Consider the following 26276-nt stretch of genomic DNA (forward strand, 5'->3'; position numbering starts at 1 on the left):
ACAAAGGGAAATTTTAAGCACGTACCATTTCTGAGCATTCCAGGGAGACAACTGAATAATATTTAAAAGGTTGGATCCTACTCAGAAGAGTAATGAAATCTCTCTGATATTAATACACTTCAGGGAGTTAAAAGAAAGTAGTGGATGTATGTTTTATATGAAAATATAGATTAAGTTATTCACTTTACAGAAAAAAATTCTGGCAGCAATTTACAAAACAAAAAGCCCTCAAGCTTTATTTCAAGGAAACCAATTAAGAACATGTTATTTAAAAACTTTGTCAAACAAAGTCATTACAAGTTAAGGTCTTTGAAAGAGTTTGGATAGGCAGGAACCATTTTCTGAACTTACAGCTTAAAAACATGGAAGTATGCATATGTTTAGCATCACATACACATGTACATAAAGGGACAAAGCACTGCATTTTATGTGTACACTTTAAAACAAAACACACTTAGCAAAATGTGCAGCTATACAGACTATACAATGTACACAGCTGGGTGACATTCCAACCCAAAATATTACCATTCGCTAGAAAACAAGTTTTACTTTGTACAAGACCTTGCAATGATTAAGTTTACTGCTCACTCAGGAGGCTGAAACAGAACAATAAGCTAAATAGTCAAAAGATTTTATTTAAACTTGTATAAAAGGCATTAAAAAAATCCTAAAATTCATGCTTTACCAAATATATTACATCATACAAGTAAGTGTGGTGTAGTTGACAAATCCAGTTTTAACTTCATCTACTTTTAATGGCTTACTTAGTCAAAAGGTAAACCTGACTTAACTGGAAAACATTTAATTTAAAATCAATTTCCAAGTGCATCAATTACCTAAAAAAAACCCCAAACAATTGGCGCTAGTCAAAAAAAAAGTACTGAGTGAAACAAAGAGCTCCCATTTAGAAGGACGTTCGGTGTTCTGCTTACGTGTAAGCACCACGTGACATTTCATCCCAGTCTCTCAACCAGGCATGGTACCCTAGATAGCATGAGAGGAATTTTCTGTCTGCCTGACAGATTGATTCCTTTTTAGGATGATTAAATTGTTAGTTGCTCAAAACAAAAGTTAATTTCACAATCGGTGCCTGAGCTAGTCAAAACACACGTGGGAACTGCCAGCAAGAAAATATATCACATTAACTGAAGCTCTTTTTGGCCTCATCATGATAATACCAGACACAGTAAGGCATGTAGATCATTGCAATTTTAAGTCACAGTTCTTGTGGGATGGGAAAAACATTCCACCCTCCTCTCCATATTGCCTGACACATTTTTTACACGGCTTTTGTTACACATCACACAGAGGTGTGCACTGGTGTGGCTGAATGGGAGGGAGAAGAACCTCTATCAGAGGAGGAGGAAATGGATCGGGTAGCAGCTTCCCGCTGCAAATCTTCAACCTTCTTCTGAAGTTCGGTCCTGATGGCAAGTAGTTCTTTCAGATTCTGATGAATAGGAACCTGTCGGAAGAAGAAAGAAAAGGCTACTTTAACCATAATAATGAGTTATGCTCCTAAGTAACACTTCCATTGTTTTCTTCAGAAACACAAGAAGTCCAACACCTATGAATTTCATTATATCAATATTCAGGAAGAACATTTCTTTAGCCATCTGAAATTTCAGCACACTTTCTAACAGCACAGTTGGTAGAAAACCTATTCAAAAGATTGTGTGCAAATTAACTTGATGGGATACCAAATTATTCCAATAAATGCACTGCTATCTCTTGCTATCAATACCGCTTTCAGTTGAATTTAAAACGTCCTCCCTAGGAATTTTCCCCCACGCCTGTTGGAATAGAATTTGCTATGTAAAAAGAGTAGAGTTTACAGACCTGGCATTCAGAGTTTTGGTCAGGACAATGAAAAGGATAACATCATCCAGTTTAATCTCTATGGATTTAGTCTGAGGAACGCCTGTCTAGGCAAATGGTAGAAATACAATTACAGAGCTTATGGTCAGATCTGGTAGTGCAATCCCTATTTGACTTCCTTCTTAACGCAGTAGCCTAGAGAACCACCAATGAACAGTGAGGAGATTTTGTTCACTCCAACAGCGTTACATCTGTATGGAGCATGTTGATACATTTCTCACCAGGCACCTTTCCAAGACTCTGACCTCTTCCAGCTTGGAGTCAGTGAGGAAAGTGTAGCAGCCAAGCGTATTGTGCTTGTGAGGACCACCCAGACACACGCTCCGAGTAGTCTTTCACAGAAGTGGATCCTACAGGTTTCTGCCTCTGCTTCAGTGAGTGGCTTGAAACATACCACTGCCTTTGGCCAAGGGACTTTACCGGAGTTCTATAGCGCGTTTTTCACTCTTGCCTGGAGTGTTCAAATGTATCAGGCCAAAGGAAGACCCAACTCCTGTTGTTTCTTGCAGCTGGATCTGTTATCTCAGACAAGCTCGCCTTCCAAATGCCAGAGAATGGCCAAAAGAGTTTGACCGTCAATTGCTTTTAAGTTACTTTATTCTTCAAATTCTGAGTTGTTCACAGCTTTTGGAAAGAGCGAGATGAGCAAGGGATTTAACGGGCTGGCAACACAATCAAGGCAAAACAAAGAAATGGGAAACCTAAGGGTTGCTAGACACTAAGTCATTTATACTCGACACCTCTGGAATGCCAGGCTCGAGAGAACTACATCGTCGCTTCCTACCGCTCAAAAGTGATTACAGGGCTGGCCTGCACATCCAAGCTTGAAATTCTTTCATGGTGCTATATGGTGAAGATACCAAGAAACAGAAAGTGTTTCTTCTTGCCATCAATGCACGAATGAGTCACAATTTAACTTTCTGTGAATTCAGACTTTTTAAAGAAAGTTCATGAAAATCCATGTATCTGATTTTGATATTTTCAAAATCTAACACTTGTGTTTCTGAAATAGAAAAATCCCATTTTGTTTTTAAATTTACCTGAATCTTAACTTGAAAGAATAAAATAGCACTGGTTTATTTAGGTGAAGTGAAACATTTTTTGACCTTGCATTTTTTTCTAGTTTTGTGGTTTAGCCCATGAACAGAAACTTCAGTCCATTCACAAAGCTCTGCCTCCAGTACCCTGGGAATCAGCAATTCATCCAGCACGCCAACTATGGCACTTTTGAAAGCAAACTTTATGTCTTTAGAAGAACTATCACTGCACACCACTATGTTCTCAATGACCCTGGAGTCCTGCCTTTACCCTGGAATAAATCCTTTCTCTTCTTGCAATCTTATTCAGTATGCACCAGACAAGGTTTTTTTGTTGTTGTTGTTGTTTTTTTAAATAAGTGAGGCCAAGAGGCTAAAGACAACAGCCTCCTCCAATAATCAAACACAAACCACCTCCTACAGAAAAGCTAATCTCATTTTCCAGAGGGGGGTCTATAGAAAATACATACACCTAAGAACATATCACAACTGAGCTCAGTGACAAAGTTTCTCCAAGATGCTGTAAAACATACTATGGAGAAATCAAAGGTCAGTGAAGACCCAGATTTTCTTCGGGAATTAGCACTGTTCCCACCCCCTCATCCCCCCTTTCTGCAAGTAAAGATCCCCTGCTCCTACACTCCCACTGCAGAGTTGTTCTTTATGAAGACGTTTTCCTGGAACACTAAGGTCTATAACAGAATGATTTAGCCATTGGTATCATTAGTCACGCAAGCCCTGGGTCACAGGAGATTTGTACACCTGATTTCTGAACAGCTTAATCATCATTCAGCATAACAGGCCAATTTTTCTTAGACACCTTTCAACAATATATTATCCAGTGTGTTCCACTGCACGCTACTGAAACACTCGTGAAAAGCAGCACCATACAACTGGCTTTTGGGGAATCCACTACTGCACAAAAGCTGCTGCAGAACCGGCACGCCACGTACAGTGCTTAAAGAAGGAAGAGAGTGGATGCACTCCTGCATTCCCCCAGAACCGAATTCAGGAAATCACATGTTCAAAATTTTGACGCAAGTGCTGTTCTTCCAATGCTTCTGTGTCTCCAATAATAGAATCACCCTAAAATAAGTGAACTAAGTAACAATAATTACATTTACGAAGAGGGTCTATATTTGTGTCATAAAACATTAAGATTGAAAAATAAATAACATACTTATTTTATAAATTAAAATAAAAATCAATGGATGTTCTATACTGTCATCTTATGTTAAGAAACACATTTATTTCTGCAGCACCCTAATAAGGTGCAGAAGCCTTAAGACTCCACTGTCACAGACAGGGAACTGAAGCAAGCACCTCCTAATTTTGGATACCTTGGATCTCAAACTGTTTCAAGAGAGAGCTTAAGAATTCTGCACTTCAGCCTCCTGGATATCAAGCAGGACACCACTAAATAAGGAGCACACACAGAGTGACTGACCGCCTTATAATGGTGGAATCTTGTGGCAAAGGCAGGGAGAAAGTCCGTTCCTCTAGAGCAGCACTCTGCTCTCTTACCCGCGGGACAATCCTTTCTTTTCCTGCAATCTTGCCCCCTTCAGCCTACTGCTTCAAAATCTGGCATGAAATGAGGTTTAGATTCTACAGACAACAGCATTCTTCAGGACTCGATCTAGATCACCCCCAGAAAAGCCACCTCATAAAATGAGTAAGATGGGCTCTGCAAAAAACAATGCACTACTAGGATTTAGTAATACATTGCAACCATATCAGGAGACAAACGGATTTCTGCCATTTCCTAATTTTCAAGTGCTTAACTTGCAACTTCAATTAGGCTGTTACTACAGTCTGTGTGAAACTTAAAAGGAATTATCTCGCCAGATTACATTCCAAAGGTTGAACTGAAAGCAGAGACCTGCACCACTTGGAGTATTATTCACTCCTAGTTCCTGTTCCTAGTCACAGCTCTCTCAGACTCCGTATCAGATCCCGCTCTCCCATTCTAACTCCATTTACCCTTGTTGCTTAAGAATTCACTGAGGTTGTTCCAACCTCCAAATTGGATGAATTTCTTCCAGGATGTGTACAGGCACATTTCTGAAAGGCAATCTCTCTCACTAAGATTTCAAGTCTGCCCTAGAGACGGGATACTAAAGAAAAGCAACAAGCATCTCCCTCCCCAACAAAAAGAAATCGATAATACCACCATTTTGATATGGGAAAACATTTTTCTTAGTCTTATACCCATAAGCATCTCAGTCTATGGATAAAGTTTTACAAAAGCAATTCAGATGCACGCACTTGGTGACTCAACATAAATCCCTAAAGTATGGCAAAGTTGTAAGCAAGGGAAGACAGGCTTTTATATATAATGGAAGAAAATGGTCATCTATAGAAAGTCTGTGCTAGACGTAAACACTGCAAAACAGCTCTACATAAATATCACGATGCCATTTTATATAGTGGCGTAAACATGAACGATTTTCTAAGGTTAAGTTTTTCAAAGGAAAAGATTCTTTGTTGCTTGGCATTTAACATAGCAGCACGTGCACACATAGGGCATCGTGTGGATAAACAACGGTATAAAACAATGAAATTCCAAAAACAGATTTCACACACTAAACTTCAGATACATTCTTTACTGTCCTGAATTAACTTCATATTCAATCTAGAAAAATCTTTAGCACTTTTAGAATATTTTTGAACAGCTAAAAATATCTCTGTTTATTAGTAATGTAAGTATCATATACTTGCGGTATGAGACAAAGCTGATATAGACAGCTGAAATATATACAAATATTATGTCAGTTCTTCTAAAAAAAATGAAAAGCAGCATGCCACGAGGAGCTGCATTTTTCCCCATATATATCTTAAAATTCTTACACTGTAATTCCCCTTTTTTGAGAAAAGCAGCAACTTCAAACATGAAAGAATGAAAAGATAAATAATAGTGCTAGAAGAAAAAGGGGGAAAAAAACAGAATAAAGCCTCAATCTCAAGTCACATGTAATTTTTTGAAATGAAACAGTTAAGAGAGCCAATTAAAATGAGATTTATGGAGCTTCCCATTATCTTCTAGGAGAGCAGGAGTAAGAGGATGACGAAAATTAGAAACCCTTTCTTCACATCTGCATTTTCTGAAGACCTAGTGTTTCTCATACCATCCTGTGCACATGCCTACAGACAACTGTCTACAATTTCATCACTTCACACCCCTGTATTTCAGTGTGTGATTCCCCTCTCAAATAAAGCCTTCTTCAGAATGGGTCCAATAATCTTCACAATAATACCTGTAATGGCTTGCTGTGAACTAAATTCTCTTTACTTTGTCCCTGTTTAGGATAAAATGGACTGAAAGAATAACACATTTTTATAAGGAATACAAAGTCTAGAAAAGATCATTTATTAAAAGGTCTGGTAATCACCTTAACCCTACACAGCACAAATAGTATCTCCGTGGCAAACCGTTATTACAGTCTTGTTAGGAAATCATATAATTGATTTGACTGAGATGAATCTGATGGAGTCTGACAGCAGATGTACTGTTTTCTGCTCCGTCATCCTGCCTCTCAAATTAGGGAGCAGAAGCTCAAAAGATGACTCAGGACCCGCCATCCAGCCACATTCAACTGGTCTTTGCTGCTGCACTCCATTGTCCAGAGGCTGGAGTTTGAGAAGGGCAGGCATCCTTTCCTGCGTAATACCAGCCTCGCAGGGTATCACCTGAGTCATGCTGCTAGGCAACACCGGGCCACTAGAGCCAGCTTCCAATCTTTTCTGTTCTGTACTCCAGGAGAAAGAAAATAGCTATTTCTGGTACACAAGAGGGGACTACACAGATGAAAAGTAACCCAAAAGGGCATTTAGTTATTTGTTAGGGTTCCTATCTATGCTAACAGTTTCACCAAAATGTGTTATTGTTCTACTATAATTCCAAAACTGATTAAGTTATTTTTCATTAGGTCTGGAAGATGTTTTTAACATGTTATTTAAACTACTATCTCAATAGTTAACTACCACCTCCAAGTGCTGTAAACCAATCAAATTCCTCTCCATTATTTCTCAAAATATTTTAGTAAAAAGTAAAATGGAAAGATAAAGGTTAATATATTTTAACAGATTTTGATGGATTATAGCCCGATTTAAAAAAAAAAAAAAACTTTCGTTTTATAAGATATAAAAGCAGGTCTCTAATAACATAAAACTTACTAAAAATACATTAGAAGTTGATAAATCTAAAACAAAGCTGACCTAATATAGCTAGAAACACAGTCCAAGCAGGGATTTGACTGAGGAGTCTGCTAGCAGCACTAAGAAGCAGGGCCTGGATAAGGAAAGGTAAGGGCCTGGATCCTTGCAAAGCATGACATTGCTCCAGGCATTAACCAGAAAGGTGGCTCTCTAAAAGCTGGTGAAGAATTTAGCTCCTACATTTTGAGGAGACTTTTGGGGGAGGGTGTTTTTTTTTCTTTTAATTGCTACCGTAATATTGCCTCAGGACTAGGAACAGCGCTCTTTACCACGAGACTGTTGTTCTCCTCCCTGACATTTAACCTTTCCGAGCCACCTGCTCGAACTCTGCGCACCCACTCCTTTCATCTGTCTGGGGCAATAGCCTTACTGTTATTGCTTAGTAATATGCCTTCTAGACTTATTCCACTTGTCCATGACTCTAGCAAGTTTTCAGTACTTTAAGCTCCCGCTAAGTTTGGTGGACTCTATCCACTCAATTTCCTAATTTTATTCCATTATCCCTTTCTCACTGGGTTACCATCTTTTCTTTTGTAATAAATAAACCATATCAGAAAGATTGTATTTGGCCAAGTACTTGGTTTTTCCTTGCTTTCCAATAATTCACATTTTTCCCCACTTTCCAACACTCCTCAAGCACCCAGTCTGGCTATTCTACATCAAGCCATGCTTAAGCTTAGGACATGATCCCCCTCACACAGTCTGTTAACCCATATATCTACCTTCTAACTCTTACATCTCTTCCCTGCTACTGTTTCTTCTCCCTTCCCTTCCTTATCTATGAAATTGCCAGTTGCCCTTACTTGCTTCTCTCCGTCAGAGTCCTCATGCGTGACCAATCTCTTTCCCCTGTAAGAGCGAATATAATTCTCCCACTGCTTGCAGTACTTGCACTATTTGGAAAAACAAAGAAACAGAAAAAAAACCCTACAAAACCCAGTAACACAATGCCAGAGTGAGCGAGCCAAGGATCCATCTTCATTCAGAGAGAACCAATTGCAGGTTCCCTCCAATATATACTATATGACATATATTAACCAGCAATATTAACCAGTTAAGGTGGAAAATAAAAACCCATCCATTTTTAGCTAGCTTTATTGTCCCTTCCATTCAAAATCAAATACTTACTTCTCCTACATTTAAGATATGAGGCACCTACTGGCTATAGTGAACTGAAAAATCCTTAGAACGCTACTAAAGAAATATTTCTTATTGCTTAAAATACCATTGAGATGAAACCATTTTTTAACTGAACTATCCACGGGCAAAAGCAGAACCTAGTGTCCTGAATACACCGTAACTAGCAGAAGAAACCACTTCACAGTCTTCATAAATTATTCCTGGGGGGTGAAGACTTGGGGAAAGAGAAATGTTTTGCGTGTTTTTTTCTTCTCTTTCTACACACACACAAACTACAGTTATACTATACAACACACAGACTACAGCACATACAAAAAGCTATCTAGACATAAGACAGCTCCACTTCCTAAAAGATTCAAACCTTCCTCTTCATAGAGCTACTAGAGTTCACTTTCAATACTGACTTTCAGGTTTTCCTACCCAAGTAATCCCTCAGGATCCCGAAGTGCTTTTGGATAATAAAATTTATCCATATAAATTGTGATATCAACACAAGGATACACACTCTGTGGGTTGCGATACTAACACAAGGATAAGTATAAAAGAAATTGTAATAGCGGCTCACAGTACTGCCAATTCTTAATTGGATGGATATCTACTGTGTATTACTGTACTAGCTCAAGGACAGTCATTGACATGAAAATTGTTCAACAGGGAGTGCATTTCATCTTGTTCAACGGGTATGCTTTACCTGTTTTAGCAATAGAGAAGAAAGGCTGCAGAGGAAAATGATTATTTTAAATTCACTGCTTGACTTAAGACTGTCATTTTTTTTTAAATCTACTCTGCATTGCAAAGACAGCAGTATCTTTCACTTGAGCTTTTTTTTCCTCTTTATAAAGAGCTGGAAGTCTGACAGAGTTGCTTCTAAAACAGAGTTAATAGTATAGAAGAAGTCAATCTTAAATTATGAAAACAGCAATTTTCTATAATAACCAATACCTCTTCATTTATTTAGAGGTATGCTCCTGAGAGACCAACCAAAATCCCAAAGGCTCTCTGGAAAAAACAAAGACTTGTAAATAGAAATTATGAATCCTACTCTGTGGGAACTGGAACACAGATTTTGCAAACAACTACAGATTTACAGGCTCAGGAAACGCCGCATGTATTACAAGCTAACGCCATTAATTGTTAAAGCTCACCGTTCATTTAGATTGGTATTTAGACATCTGATATATCGGGGGGGGGGGGGGGACTCGAGACCATGGCTCATGGCCACATAATGCCCAAAATTTCAAGAGCCATACAATCCCTTAGTCTGGCCACACAACAGTATTACATCAAATGTATTAACTCTGAAAATATTACAACCAATGCCAACACGCTCAGAGAGGGAAATACGGGACAACTTGACTAAAGGCAGGTATATTACAGACACCCCATGGATCAGATAGTAAGTCATACTCTGTTATGTGCAGAATAAAGTATATCAGTAATTATAGGCTCTGGTTTATTCTCAGTTACTTTTCCAGTGATCCTTAGCATCTTATCTGTTCTTTTAAAAATGCAGTATTTTGCATTTGGTTGACACTGAAGTTCAGCTGACATTTTGCACTCCACCACTCAATACTTCATATCCTTCTGCAATTCTGCACACAAATCTTAAGAACAACAAAAACAAAAAACCCATAGTAATCATTATAACCTTTTAGAACCCTTTCCAGATCATTTCTTTGTATACTGAACAACTAGCTATTTATTCCTACCCTTTTCTTTTTTTCTTTAAGCTAGCTGTTAACCTATGAACAGACTTTCCCTGGCTGCTCCTGGAAGCCCTGAAGACCGCCTGTAGCGGACAATCCCATTCCACTATCTGAACTGCATTTCTGTGTTAGAAACAGTGTTACTCTTGTATTCTGGATGAGAGTTTATTAAAAAAAAAAAAAATTGTAAAACTCCTTGTATTATGAAATACATAAGGGCTCCTATGATATTTTCTCTAGTAGTGGGCAAATTTCCAGGAGAACAACTTGAAGAAGAACTAGCAGAGACAGAAAAATAAAAACAAAATGAAATTAAAGCTCTCCACTCCAAAAACATCCTTTTCAGGAGGCATAAAACCAACAAAAGATATCTTACTAGACAATGAGAAACTATGCAAATTTTGTGACTAAAATTCTTTCTTTCACTCTCACACAGCCAGATGCTGCTGGAACTGAAAGGATCAGACCCTTTATCAGTTATATATGCAGAGCATGAGTAGAGCACTCCAGTTCAAAAATACTGCTCCAGCAGAGGTCATACTCAGGAATGTCATTTGTTGCATTCTCCCCACCTTCCAAAAGAGCCCAAGCAGACAACTAACAGACATCTGGCAGACAGAACTTCTCAGACCAGTGCAAAGAAGAGGGTGGAATGATTACATAAGAAAGGAAAGAGAAATATATGGTCGCAACTGAAAACAAAATGGAAAGCATCACATTATTTTATCCATTCCAGGCTAGTAAACTCTTTGTAAATTCAGTAGCAGGTAGGCACAGAGCACAGAGTATCTGAATGAAAGAGCTTGTCTTCCACAAGTCACATGCAAATACACATTTCTCCAACCCAAGGAAAGGACAAACCCGAAAAATCTCTTGCTAGTCAATGAATTCAAATAGGACAGGACTAAAACCTATCTAGCTTGTTTGGGACAAGAAGTCAATAATGATGTAACATTTCCGAACTAAAAACAAGGAACATTTATTTCACTTGAGAATTAAAACGACCTTGTTGAAGCACAATTCAGCAAGAAGAGAAACCACAAGAGATGTCCCCATTTAAGCTAGAGTTGTCCACTTCTCAGACACTTGAGCTTTGCACCCTCTGGAAGGGTGCTGTGTGTCACCTAATTGGAAAGGATCTACCGCAATACAGTCATAACCCTAAAATGGGAATCTTGATGCAAATAAATACCATCAAATGCACCAATTCAGCCTTCTCCAAAATGCTGACAAATGTAAATATATATCATTATAAGCAGACTTGTCTTTACAGAACATTAAAAAACTAAATTCTATATGTCCTGATACACTGATGCAGCATATGATCAGACCTTATTTTACTGTTACTGTCTAATGGCACTAAGATAATTAAAGAGTAAAACAAAGCAAAAATAAATACTCATATCCAGTTAGCATTCATACTGCAGTTTTTAAACAGAAAAATAAAGGTGATGTACACCCAGTTCCAGTAGAAAAGTGAATAAAGTAGGATAGTTAACTTCTCTCAGGTCATTCAAAAATTCAAGCCTCACTCACTAATAAAGCTAAAAATACAAAATCTAAAATATTGCCTGAAATCAAACACTGCCCTTTTGCTTTTGTGAGTTTCCTCTCGCATAACATAAAGTTAGTTGAGAAAGGGTATCAAACATCTATTCTGGTTATATTAAAAAGCTATTCCTTTACCTTCCCTTAAATTCATGTATTAATCATTTCTCCTTTCCGGTGAGCTGCTGAAAAAACTACAAACGTTTTCCAGTTTCCTAAAGAAATTTTTTTGTAGCTGATAAAACAGCATGAAGTTGCCTTGAACTGCTATTCCTTGGAGGCCTCTTTATTAATGTTAAATATTTCATTTTCTGTTATTCCAGTTAAAAAACAAAAGAAACACATTAAAAGTTATTCAATCAAACCGCCTTTTATCAGTAGGCAGAGATGTCTCTCCCCCCCGCCCCCCCGAAACGATCTCCACTGATTGTTTAAGAAATCTTTTCACATGAAAATAAGTGAAGGCCTGCTGGGTGTCCCAATGGTGATGGTCTTTTTTACTGTTACTGAATGGATCTGAATGTTACGGAATGGGCTAATAGGGTCTGAAACTAGACAGTTCAAAACCAGAAGAAAGTAAACCTTGTAAATTGTGATTACGTACACTGTTGTTTACTTATCTACATGAGTTTGAGGTTCCTAATTACATCAAAGAATACAGTTCTACAAGCAACAACTATAACTTCCTCAACAAATTTATCCAAGTAAATATGAAATTTCCAAATATTTGTCATGACATAAAATTCGGGCCAGAAACAAGAGAAAAAGGCATGATGCACGTTCACGAGCCAAAGTTAAGTTAATGCACTAGAACTGAGAAGTCTAAACAGTTATATTTGTTCTTCGAAAAGGTGGTAGTAGAGCGAGAGCAATTATTAGGATCATCAGATTTTATTACCTTTTACTAACAGTTTTAGGTGTAGAAATGACAACGATTATGTGGTTTTGCTGTTCTGAGGGACCTGTTCTTAAAGACCAATGAAGATCAGTGATTCACACGTGTGAGAATATGTAGAGCACTCTCCAAAAGGGGACAGAGAGGCAGAGGGCAAAGCTTGCCTCTAACTATATGAGGGTTATGATATTTTCTCATTATGTCACCTCTTCCCACCCCTCAGTCTCTTTTGGACAGGGACTGGCTTTCATGTATATTTACAGAGCACCTAGCACAATAAGCCTGCTCACTTTCAGGGCCTACAGATCTTAACTAAATACAAATAATAAACTGACGCTGTTGCATGCCAATTATACTAAAATATATATGTAAATGATGTTCAGAAAACAGGCTAAAGAAAGATGACATTTTGCTAAAAAGCAGCTGACAATTTTACTTGAAAAACCACAAAAGTTAAAATACACTTTATTTCAAGTTTACACGTATGATAAACATCTAGCAGTCATAGGACTACATCCACCAAACAAACGAGAAAACAGACAGAAGTTTAAAGGAAACATCCCAGTGAGAAAGCAAGCAATCCAAACTCTTCCAGTACCTTAAAAGAGATTTCTCAGATGCCTGGATTTCTACCAGTGTACGGCCCTTGAAACTTACCTAGGAACATCATCTTTTACAACAGCCTCCAACCTGTGGGTGTCTAATAAATTTGAAACTCGCATCTCTTTCTAACTGCTAGAAGATGAAAGCAGCTTTCAAGCAGTCACTTAATACAGGTAATTTATCATAATACGCTTGGGGATACCTTGGAACGGTAACTTAATAAAGAGACTGTGCAGCACCCTCAGATATATTACAGTTGTGACACAAACTGAATATTCTTTCTTCCGACTTCCAAGCATGAGAGCATATGGAATATTTGCATGACGAGATTCAGAGATTTATCTGAATAGCAGGCATTACTTATAAGAACAAATACTGGATGAATCAAGGAACATATATAAGGAGTGCTTAATCTCTAGCATGCCAGCTTGAAAACAAAAAGGTCAGCTGAAAACAACTACCTATAAGATGATAAATTAAGAGAGTCTACAAAATGAGCTGGCAAGTAGTCCAATTCCTTCAAAAATTGTCGCTATACTTTACATCACTGTTGGTAAATGGCAAAAACTTAACGAACAAAGACAAAGCTATGCTGTACAAGAGGCAATACAGGAAAAACTGGTAATTCCCTCTGCCTGGGTCATACAAATATTTTTCTAATAACAAAGCCTGTTAATCTGCCACCTTTCACAACCCAATAAAGTAATACTGTAAGTCTCCTCTTCCACTGGTGAACTTACTGAAAACATTGTTTTACCAAGCTTTACCACATCCCATGTCTTGTTTTAGACAATCACTTCCCCCCTCGTGAGATGAAATATTTAACACAGATAAGAATATTTTTAAAATGAAATACTGTATTCAACATTAGAGAAAATAGTCATTCTGTGCACTTTACCCTAAAACATAAAAGTCAAGTGAAAGCTCCTACCTGAGGCCGCATTCTTGGGTTCCATCTGACGTAGTAGTTCACCCATAGTTCCAAATGGTTCAGACTGGCAACAGGATACAGGACATGGTTTTCATAGTTTACGTAGAAAGGATTTGTGAATTCATCTAGTTGACTGTTTACATAGGACCACAGCGACACAGTCTTTGTGCTTACCTCCTGATTAAGTAAAAGAAAATACTTAAGGACTGCAAAATCTTAAAACAGGAGGACAATAACTACCTATCAGTAAATTCCTCTATGAAGGTTACCTTACCTACTACAGAACAGCAAGTACTCTGAAAACACTTCCAATAGCTGGTCATTAAACAGCCTTAAAACTTTAGCAAAACTTAACTCTTGTTCCTTCTCAAAGCTAACCGAGAAAGGAGATTCAAGCATATTATTTTCAGACACAAGGTCTTGTTGAGCAAAAGAAGGCCTGCAGTCACTGAAATCTATGGTCACACACTGACCAAATCAAAAAGATTTCAAATTAAATTGGCTTTGAAAAGAAAATCAGAATATAGGAGAGTAAGAGACTATGCAGTTTGGAAGATCCAAAACAGCATCTGTGGAAAATTATTCTGTTCTACCACACGCACTCTTTACTCCTACAAATCTAGATATTATACTTTAAAATGCTGATTTTAGCTTTACTTGCGCTTCTGAAACTTACATTATATAAAATCTAATCACCATAAACATGCCTGGATCTAAGTTTTAAATCTGAACTTAAATCAGATTCATTTTGCAATTTTACGCTCCTCAGTGTTGTAAAGCACGTGCTTCTACCACCGCTGTGTCTTAAATTGCATTTCTTTATTGAGAATTGCATCTGACCATTCATGAAAGAAAACTGTCTAAAACCATGCATCTACTCTGAATGCGTTACTCAGCTCCATCTTGTGGTACGCGCATGCAATTTTTGCCTACAGAAGCAGTAACACAAACCACAAAAATAATAAAGCTAGATATACCACGGAATAGTTGCTTGCTTTAACGCAAATACGAAGTATTAAAAAAAACAAGCCAAAAGTAAGTAAAAGCACACTTGGAGTCTTAACATAAAACTTTTTTTTTAAACTCAATTTTGCAAATGCAAAGTATTTCACAGAGTCCTAACTTCATTCATTTACCTATTTTAAATTTCCCCTTAGTCTTCAACAAGTTCCATCAAATTATGTCCTAAAGTGACCTGCAAATTCATCCATGGGAATTCCTCCGGGAACAGCAAATATAACATTAATATCACTTGATAACACCTATTCAAAGTCTCTATGTTGGCTACAAATATATGAAATAGGATTTTGTAAAACTAGAAAAAAATATACATAATAATTAAACAAAAATGAGTGGCATCTCATTTCGTAATAGGGTATTCAGCACATATTTCTCATACCATGACAATTTAACGTCCAGGTCGGTTTTTTTAAGTCTATGTGACAAACGTATCCAAAGAGCAGCTTAAAGGTTCTTTGGTCTTGTATTCTAAGCACTTCCATATAAAAACAACAAATTAAGAATGTGAATGACAATAATTATTTACCTCTTTCACCCTCTCTTTTTCACAGTTGCATAAGAAAGTCCCGAAGAGACAACTATAAAGGTGATCCAGAATGGTGATCAAAAATAATTCATTGAATTCAAATGCTGAAGGAAACTGAAATAAGGAATTTGGTAAAGTTATTTTAAACTTCACTTGAAGTAGTGGAATAAGGAATAAACTCAGACATAAGAAATAACCAAAAGATCCAGTTGATAACGTTTTTTTTTTCTTTAGCGACTATTTTCAGGAAAACTCAGCAATTGCAGTAATTCCCACTGCATTAATACATTTCACCTATATATTTCCTTCAGAACATTCCTCAGATACAAACCTTATGTTCATTATGTAACTACACTAAAATACAGGCATGGAATCATTAGCTAAAGTAAAACTTTACACAAAGTTACACACTTTACACAAAGCAGTTCATTATAATGAGCCCTACCTGACAATATCCTGTTGTAACTCAACAAAAACATTGTCCTTAATACATGTTTTATTTGTCTCGTTACAGGACAACGAATCATTTGGAGGAAAGAAAAAGATAACATTTAAGAGCTTTGTTTCCTATTCTATCATGTAATGAATTGCATAATAAAGACTACTGTACATACAGTGTGCTTAACAAACTTAAAATGTTTATTTCACTTTCTATCCAAATAAGGCTATTTTTCTCCATTTCATCCCTTCAGTTTACCAACAGCTATGTACAATAATCCTCTAATCCCTCCTCTTTTTAATATTAGAAAGTAAATCCTATACATCTGAAATGAAAAAACTGTTAATCCACTAATCACCATTAGGTATGTTATTCATAAGCAGAGGTTACCTGATACTTTCAGAAAAAAGGTAGAAAATTTGAAAACACAAAAATTTCAAGATGTATATTCAATATATAGTGCATCAAAAATCATAAAGGAAGAAATAAATATAAACTGCATGGGCTACTATCTATTCAGATGGAAAAGATTCTTCTTTAATCAAATATTATGATAGGACTACAGATGACAACTGCTTGACAGGGCAAAATAACCGCACTCAGCATGACAACAGTCTCAAACACAGAGATGGAAAGAAAACCACGCAAGAGAAAAAACAATTTAAGATGACTAAAGGAAAACTTTAAAAGTAGCATTTCTCTCACTCCCCTGAGGGTGAGTGTTTTAAGATAGAGATTTTAAGGACAAATGAAATAAATTTTGTTCATTCCTAAATGAATGAGTAAATCTTTGCAGAAGTCTAAAACGAGGTGTTTCAGATTCATAAAGAACAATTTCCTCCTGTATGCAGAAATCTCAGGTCCGTATTTCAGGTATGAAGAAAGCAGCAGACTGGGTTCTGGTATCCACAGCAGAAGAATATTCCACACCCCGGCTTCCAGTGACTCAAGGGCTACATTAAATTAAAAAACAAACAAACAAACAAACAACCTCCCCCACACAAGTACGGCTAGGAGGAATAAACCAGCCATTGGGACTTGGGAGGAACTAGCAGATCCAGAAAGCCGTTTTCACTGTCATCTATGATTTATGAACAGCAACGTTTATTCATGCTGAAAGTAAGGAGTTGAATAGCACAGTGGTTGTGCTTTTATTAAAACCAGAAGGATCTACGTTTCAAGAAATGTTCTTTTATTAGAAGATTGACCGAAATTAAGCATTGTAAAAATATCCTCCTTCCAAGGCTTCTAAAGCTAAGATATTTATACTTTCAACTGAAAATTTTTAATATGGAAATCATCAGTATCACTGCTCACAGAACGGATGAAGCCTTCCTTCTTGTCACTCTCCTGTGGATTATGCAGTGTCCAATAGTATACGGTGAGCTCACACTGGGGCTTCTCTCTCAAACCACCAGTCTGTGTTTCTTTACCCACCTATTTGTTTTCTTAAAACACGTAGGAACTCTTTTAAGACCAAATTCTCTTTTTCAGTTACGTTCACTAACAGCACTTACTTTTCCTAAAGTTAATCAGGCTAAAACTCAATTACAATACGCCCGTGTTAACACCACAGCTATGATTTAAAAGATGTATATATAAACACAATCTGATAAGCAGCTCTGCAAAAGAAGGCAGGAGAAAATCCAGTGGGTCTCAGACCTTAGTCTCCTCCTTCCAACCCAATGCAGCAACCAGATACAGAAAACAAAAATAATCTGCAAAGGTCCGAAGCGCTATTTGGGAATAACATTGAAGACAAAGCCTCTCCTAAAGGGACTCTCTTTAACTGAAAGCACTTAATGAGCCTTGTCACATCAGGGTTCTGCACTGTGATGGGTCCATACTCATCAGGCGGACGGCAACATGGCAGCTATTCCAATCCAGTGAAGCATATTCAAACTTCCATACATCAGTGGTTACGCTCTGACTAATTTATTAATAAGTGATAGCACTGTATTGAAACTCCGTCTTTGGATACAAGAGCTGTACTGTTGGAGCTGATGTATCAAGACTGTAAAGCTTCTATTACTGCTGCTGAAAAATCACTGACCTAAAAATTCTTTCCTCTGTAGTTCCAAGCCCATTAGCGTCTGTTTGAAGATTCAGGTGGAAAAATTCCCCACATGAAAATTCCCTTTTTGTCAAATCCACTAATTGCGAGGGAACACACGGGTCATTAAAATCGCTCACCTGATGCTGCTGGATTTGGGTGTTTTTTTGGTAAAGGGAGTATTTAACAGGAAAATTCTCTCGTTTCTTTGACAATGCCAAGAGACATCTGATTCAGAGGCATGTAAAACAAACTTACTTCTCAATTGTCTGATTAATAAACTCATTCTGCACTACAGTAACATTTACTGTAGTTGCAACACCTGTTGAATAATTCTTATGATTGTTCAACTGGACTGAATTAACTTCACTGAACGCTAGATATTACAACAGCGTTCTTTACTGAAACTAATGAACAATGCATTTCCAGCAACAGATGATTATCCGGTAAAAACCGAGATGCAAATTTCTACCTATTTTAAACATACCTTACTCAGATGTAGGTACTGTGTATCAAAGGTAGGAAGATATTACTTGAACTGTAATATTACAAGCAAATTTTACAGTTGTGTTTCATTTTTAACAGGGCATCAGTATTTCATCTCCTTGAAATACTTCAGATCACGTGTGAGCTTTCCAATTGGAGATCGACTATTCAAAATAATCAGAATTTATAAACAGAGAGGGGAAACGACCACATTTTTAAATTAAATTTTGCTATCAATATGCTTCTCTCAAGTTCTCTATTACTGTATTTTGTGCGTCTCCGAGACTGGAAAAAACACAGAAAAACATACGGCTGTCAAGGATCTCGTTTCATCGTCTGAAGCCATCCAGAAATTTGTATCTTGATATAGTGAGAGAATCTCCAACTTCCCAATAAGTCAAATGTTTTAAGAATGTAATCCTCAGAACGTGAAAAAGAAAATGGGCTTGCTTTTAGCCCCCCCACCCTTTTCACATACGTTTACCATAGATTCTAAAGCACGAAAGAAGCACTGTTTTACGAGCACTGTTATACATAGGGATAAAATAGAACCCTGTTCTTTCCAAGTCCATGTTAAGGTAATCACAGTCTTCATATATATTCTCTAGGTGTTGAAGTCAGCTAAAAAAGAAAAATAAGTGGGCAAGAACTCTCTAAGAATGATGTTTCAATTTTTCCTGCTGTAACATTAATGATTTTTCAATGCCACTGCTGTTCATGAATTTCAGAACAGTTTCTGAATCCAGGTTTCAAACAGATGTGGTACTGGCAAAATGTTCCACAGCCTCCCCTCCCCTATTTTCTTTATACTAGAGAGAACTAAACTGTTTATAGGAAGAAATAGGAGGCAGCAAGGGAGATCACAAAAATAGAAGAGGCTGCTCTCAATTAGGGATCTCCCTGGAGAACTTTTGTTTCTACCAGGTGCTTAAAACTGCTTCTCTTTGCTATTGTTATTAGCATTCCTTTGAGAGAGGGACAACATTTTTCATTTATTTTCTCCAGCCATATTCAACAGCATCTTAATGCTGAAATATAGACACACAGAAGGAGAAAGTTTTCAAGGGACCCTGGACAATGGTCCAGCATTGTAACAGGGAGCTTTCAGAAAACACAGAAGACGACTGTTTCAAATGTAAGATTTGGAAACTACAACGTGAGTAAGCTTATAAGCACCACATGCAGAACAGGAAGATTGAGGGAAGGGATCTGGGAGTGCTAGCATCATATGAGATTGCACACCTTTACCTTCCTTTCCTCAAATCAAATCGCATAGTACACAGACTTTCATATGACAGGTCTTACCATAATAGCACAGATCTTTATTAGCTTTCAAGGAGGAAAGGGAAAAAAATAAAAAAATAAAATATAAAATAAAAGGAGTCAAGCACTTCTAAATTACTTGGAAATAAAGTCTTCATGCGAACACTCTATTTCAGTAACCCCATTAAAGAACAGCAATATGAAAGCATGTTTAAATATTTAGTTTATGCTTATGGAGGTACCAACAAGAAGAAAATTAAGATTAAAGCATACCTGTAATTTAGAATAGCAGTGAACATTTTGAGAATTTCAGTATTTTGACACCTTAAATATCACCAATTTCAAAGATCTCCCCTGATGCAGAGGCAAAAACAGTGGTGGAAATTAGAAAACCATCTGAGAATAGGTTTGTATATTAGAAACACCCTCCTGTATGCATACACAATGCCAGCATCAACTTAGATTTCATATTTGAGACACACAGAGAAGAACCCTCAATTCACAATCAGCCTAGATTTTTGCTGTCACTGGAGGACAATACAAATCCGTATGAACACTTACACCATCAGGGAAAAGGCAAGGCAAATCATTTATCTTATCAATAATCCTCATTTACTTATCAGAGGATCCTTTGAAAGTGTATTTTAAACACAAAGCGTTCCTGGTGTTTTGGTCTCCAGTTAATACTTCTACTCTAGCTCCTTGTACCTCACTTTGAGCAAAAAGTTTCCCTATAGCACGCACACTGTGCAGTCACAGCACAAACAGCTTTATTCAAACATGCCTACTGCTCTGCAAAGAAATGTATTCTCATAAATGAATTGCATTTCCAAGATAAAGACTAAGACTTCAAAGAAATATAATCTTTGGACCCTTACCTGCTTGGTCATTTGCCAAACGCAGTCAATGAACTGAAGGAAGATGGGAGATCGGTCTGCATCAGCATGGTCATCGTCTCCATGTCCTACTCGCTGAAAGTCAGAACAAGGTTTTCATTTCAGTTCTGTGTGTTTACAGTACCAACCCATCACCTTAAAGCTCAGTAACTCTCAAACGCGTTCTCAAAGATGAGCATAACAAGCATACCTTCCGTAACGCTAACCTGTATTTTTCCACCAACTAAAAATGCATCCCAATATTCACATATGCTGGAAAGACAATCAGTCCACAAAGCTGTCCCCATTGGTCTGAACAACTGTTTTTATTTTTTTCCTTATGTGAATGGCCCATTGGACCTTCAAACGCACATGTTAATTTAAAAATTCCAAATATAATCGTATTTTGGAATAGATTATATCATTCATCATTTTCATTAGCACATTCTCTCATCCATCAGGAAGGAAATGACGTGAACTGGGCATATCATAGAAGCAGAGAAAAATGGTGACTGTCAGGAACCTCAAGAAGATACTCATGAGGAAAACTCTATCATTTCTGACAGACAGCTGTTTGGGGAAGTGGTATAGTCTCTATCACTGAATATCTTTAAGGATAATTAGCAACTTAATCTACTGCTTTTCTATTGTTACCATTGGAAAATTTTTCCTTTGCGTATATCTTGAATTTCTGTTTTCGTTATTTAGACATACAGCTTTTCATCCCGGTCACTGCAGACATGGAGAAGGCATAGTTCCTTTTCTCTTTATGTATTCAAAGATCACTTTGTCGTCCTTTAATTGCCACAGATGACACAGCTGATGAAGCCCGTGAACGTTCCAACACTTCTCTGAAGAACTGCTACCTAGCTCCCTCTTCCCAACTTTCAGTGCACAGCCGTTTATTTCTGCCAACAGGCAAAACTGCAAGGTATTTACTAAGACTGTACTGGAACAATGGTTCTTCCATATCCACCAGCCATAACAACATGCCGTTTCACCTAAACCGCCTTAGAGTCAGAGCCCCCAAAGTATCAGAGTAATTTATGTCCTAACGCCCCACTAGCCCATGGTTTAAATAAACACTGTGACCTCGAATCACAGTCATGGCTCCAGCGATTTTTACCTGCTGGACACCTCAATTGTTTTCCTTGCTCTTCCATTCATAGGATGGTTAAAGATGAAGGCATGTGCTACAATCCCTTTTCCTCATTAAAAAGTCACATCATTTTTGTATTATTTGGTTTGAACGGCTTCATTCTTACGTATTTTATTTTAGTCACACTCGTTGTTCGTACCTCATACAGGCTTCCTGTCAAAAACGAACAGCCCACAATTCTCCTTTACCTGTGATCTGACACACTCACATCATTAAAAGAACATTACCAATAGTAACTAAAATGCAAAATCCAGTGAGAAAATATGCTATTTGAAATATAAAGCCTTGAAAGCAACAAACTGCACATTAATTCTTTTAGCTTACCATTGCAAACCGGTGTCCAAAACTTATCCATTCTTTCTCTATAAGGACTTCAAATCCCTTGATAGTTCTGTAATAGCTGTCCAGCATAAGCATAGCTAGAGCAGTGAGCTGGGCAGTTCGATCCCAACCATCACTGCAATGCACCACCACAGATGTTTTACTAGACTCAATTTTGTCAGCAATTCTTACTGCTCCAGCAAGAAGCATCTTAAATAAATAAAAACAAACAAGCATATTAAATACCACACAAAACTCTACAAAAAAATTAGAATGCTATAATCTTGGGTTACTATATTTCAAGTTTTCAGATTAAATATATAGTCATCTTGACACCATTGCTTTATATTACAGATTTCCAAGTGGCGACACACATGCTAATAGAGGTACAAAAACCAATTCCTAAATAATGTGTGATCTGCTGTCCGGGAGACAGTTCTTAACCGTTCTCCCTTATCAGCGGTATCTAGAAAGAGGGGCTGGGAACCCCTTCTCTACACTATATCTGAAAGTCTGTATTATGATGACGAAAACAGAAACAAATACTATAACCTATTTAGAAGGTGAAGAACAAGTCTAGTGCTTTCAAAATTCATTCTCATAGCAAATAATCACTCTTTCTTCCTCAGCTTTCATTTCTACTAAGTTTAGAGAAAGGGACAAACCATCCAGCTAATCAAAATCAAAACACAACCCAAACAAAAACAGAGACTGCTGCCCGGGATTCTGTGCTGATTTGTTAGTACATGAAGTATATGCATAGCACTCATCTCATGAGCAGATCATTAATAACCCGGGTTCAGAAGCATGCTGGGGAGCATAGGGATGGAGAGGGCACAAGACTGAGACCACTTGCGTGAACTTGTTATTCTTCTCCCCCCAAAACTCCCAGTCTTGTTCTCTCAAGTTGTTCTTTAGATTTTTAAGCTTGAATAATCTCTCTCCTATGAAGAACTGTCTCCATAACATGCCCCGCCATAGCACTGAGAAATACATGAAAAACAGTTGGAACAGTACCACAGGAAAGACTCTCATCCCTGCATTCCAACATCAGAAAATGAAATCTTATAGACTAGGTGCATTTTTCCCTTTCCAGGCATGTAAAAACACCTTCTCGAAAGCAGAAAAGCCTGTAGCCACTGGAGCAACTGTGCATAAGCCCAGTCTTAAAAGACCATTCATGTTTTAGAGATAAATTTTCACTGATTATACATTCTATAGCGAAACTGAAGGATGCCAGGATGGAAATACTGAGAAACAATATAATAACTTGTTTGAGAGAATAGAGCTTGAGATCTGAATTAGTTAGTTGCCAATTACTTCAGTTACAGACAAGGCTCTACTACACTAGAAAAAGTGTAAGTATTAAAAGGGTTGGGTCTTCAACAGAAGCAGAAAAATAATCTATATAACATGCAGGTATACAGTAGCTCACTTTACATTGTCCTGAACTCAGATGCCTGTGGAGGAGCACAAGGATAGAATAGATAGGCAATAAGCAGAGAATAGGAGAAGGAAAACTGGCTTAGCATTATTCAGTAAATGTCTATGGAGTAAGCGAGGCATTATATTCTACTCTGGACAGAAGTCTTTAAGAAATAAACAGCTTCCTCCACAAAATATAATGCTATTCTTTACCGATATTTCAAAAAACACCAACCACTATAGTATTTTAATTAGAGCTACTAACGAATAACTGGCTTTTGATTGGTTTAGAAAATGATAACTGGTTCTAAAAAAATTAATAGCCGAAGCTCTCCTCTGAAAAGACTTAGAAAGTAAACTGGAGAACATGAGGAAACATCCCGGCGTGCAAAAAGCAGCAGGTGACTCTACTCACGTTGTACTGCCATCTTCATACACTTAGAATGTTACTGATGCCTCCCAGGACACTCCCCTATCTAATGCTCATTTGAACTGTGAAACAGTCATATAAAAGGTCCGCTTCTGATATTATTCGGAACTGAGAAACCCCACTGAAGTCAACAGCAGTGAAAGGCAAATACTAGGCCCAAAATCTCCACTTTTACAAATAGACCATTGTACTTAAAGCCAGACTGATAAGAAACCGTTTCTAGATATTTAGACTCCCAAAGCTGTTTTAGAATATTCCAACTTTAAGAAAACAAGAAAGTTAGACTCTTACCAAAATATCGTTATATTTGCTTAATTCTTAATTTAAGTGTTTGCTCCCTCTACTGGTTCTTCTGCAGAAGTTAGCAAGCACTAGTTAACAGAGGAGTAAAACTAATGAACAATCCAAAACATGTTTTGCATGAGTGGTATTTGAGCCAATTGCTAATAAAACAAATTCCTCTCCATCCATATTCATGATAAACAGGGGAGTGAATGCGATACTGAAATAATCTATTCTAAAAGCATTTCAGAGGTTAATGAAACAGACTGTAAAACTGAGCATGATAGTGATTTATTTTAAGATGATGTTAAATACTAGAGTAGATTATAACCAGCAAAGCACAGACTATAAACAGCCGATGAAAATGTAGGCGTCCAACACATGAACACTAACATTGCTTTGAAGGAGGGAAGGATGAGAAAGATCGCAGAACTTAAACTGAGGTCTTTGGCAGTTGTTCAAATATAATCTGAAGTTCTCAGGGCAGTTTTCCAAAAAGCAGGGATAACCCTGGACCGCTCACAAGTATTCTCTCTCAGGAGAATAAAGTGTTGTCCAACACTAAATACGATACTGCATTATCAGGAATTAACTCATTACTTACCAAAACATATAAGCTGAAATACAAAGAAGTTATTATGGAACGGATATATACTTTATTTAAAATGCTAAGTGACCATTTCAAAATTCAGCTTTTTTACAAGATTATTCTGATCAAAGACGTAGTTAAATCTAGACATAATTTCAGTAGCATTTTCAGAAATTCAAGTAAAAAACATGTTTAAAAAAAACTGTTTTTCACATCAAAGGTCTCTTACTCTTATATATTCCAACCAGTGTGTGGAGTCCACGTTCGACAACCACCGAGTCTCATCAATAGTAGGATACACTATTTCTTTAAGTTTACGCAGCGATTCTCTCATTACATGTATATTATGTATTTCCAGAAAGACCAGCTCTGCATTTGGGTAGGCACTTTCACTTTCATATCCTCCACCTTTTGCCTGCCATTCAAAAGGTAGAAACAGAGAAAGAAAGGAGCATGTACAGTATACTTCAGTATGAATTTGAAAAAGTTATTTTGGTCAGGTTTTAGGATTTTTGGAGAGGAAGTATTATTTTAGCACAAATAAAAAACACATTCTTAGCACTTGCTTTTCCAAAAAGCACTAGGCTTTTTTTCAGATGGAATAAATACTAATCTTAATAGGCTGCATTTACTAATACATCCCCAAAATTTCCCCTTTTTGCTACTGATACATTTGGTCACAATTTGGCAGTCTTCCATGGGAATTAGTGCGCATCATTTCGCGGGTCTACCTTCATGCTGCCTTGAACTCCTGCCAGCCTTTCCAAAACGCTGTGATCGACTCACCTTCCTTCCTACACTCTTTTCAGAGACCTTATCTCTTTTCACATCAAGTTCTCTTTACTCTCATCTCTTGTGTAATCTTCAGCCCTGTAACAAAGATACATCTAGCAGTTATTATACCAACCTACCTTGTTCGTATCTGCAACGCTATTCTGTCTGGCATCAAAGATGATAAGTTTATGTGATTGAGCATTTGCATCCATTATTGTCTGCAAATATTTTTCATCTTCTTTACAATGCTTATCATTTGGGCCTACCAATGGTTGACTGCATCGTGTTATCGTTGCTTGGCTCTCAGGATGAATCCAGGATAACACCTGAAAATAAAGAAAAAGATTTTGGCTTATTATACCAATGTAAAGGCAGCAGGTCACAGTGCAATTAGATAATCACATTGCCTACATGGCATAATTTCCTAGCAAATCAACTAATGCAAACTTCAGGATAAGCTGATGAAAATTGTATTGTCAGGACACTAGCATCGCTGATCCTAAATCTGATCAGATGAAATACAAAGTAATTGAAATAACTTTGCTTTAATTTCTGATAAAGTCTGCCATTGCATATAATTAATTAGGAAAAAAATGTACAACAGAGGAAGAAAAATCGCTTCCATATGGAAGTCTATGGACTTACACACCTATCTAATTCTATATCATCCTAGGCAGA

General features: G+C 37.3%; 1 protein-coding gene across 9 annotated transcripts in view; it reads right to left on the reverse strand.

Annotated features, from left to right (window-relative positions):
• Positions 1–209: 209 nt before the first annotated feature.
• Positions 210–26276, reverse strand: part of MTMR1 (myotubularin related protein 1) — a 40479-nt gene continuing 14412 nt past the window's right edge. For all 9 annotated transcript variants that reach the window (XM_068957572.1, XM_068957570.1, XM_068957567.1 and 6 more), the window contains 7 exons: positions 25736–25924; positions 25054–25239; positions 22102–22308; positions 20622–20714; positions 15503–15616; positions 13957–14133; positions 210–1465 (listed from right to left, as the gene is read on the reverse strand). In XM_068957572.1, coding sequence (XP_068813673.1) covers positions 1301–1465; positions 13957–14133; positions 15503–15616; positions 20622–20714; positions 22102–22308; positions 25054–25239; positions 25736–25924 — 1131 coding nt within the window. In that variant the 3' untranslated portion in view covers positions 210–1300. The remainder of the gene's footprint in view (positions 1466–13956; positions 14134–15502; positions 15617–20621; positions 20715–22101; positions 22309–25053; positions 25240–25735; positions 25925–26276) is intronic.

This window comes from Struthio camelus, chromosome 11 (genome assembly GCF_040807025.1).
Source record: "Struthio camelus isolate bStrCam1 chromosome 11, bStrCam1.hap1, whole genome shotgun sequence".
NCBI classification, from domain to species: Eukaryota; Metazoa; Chordata; class Aves; order Struthioniformes; family Struthionidae; genus Struthio; species Struthio camelus.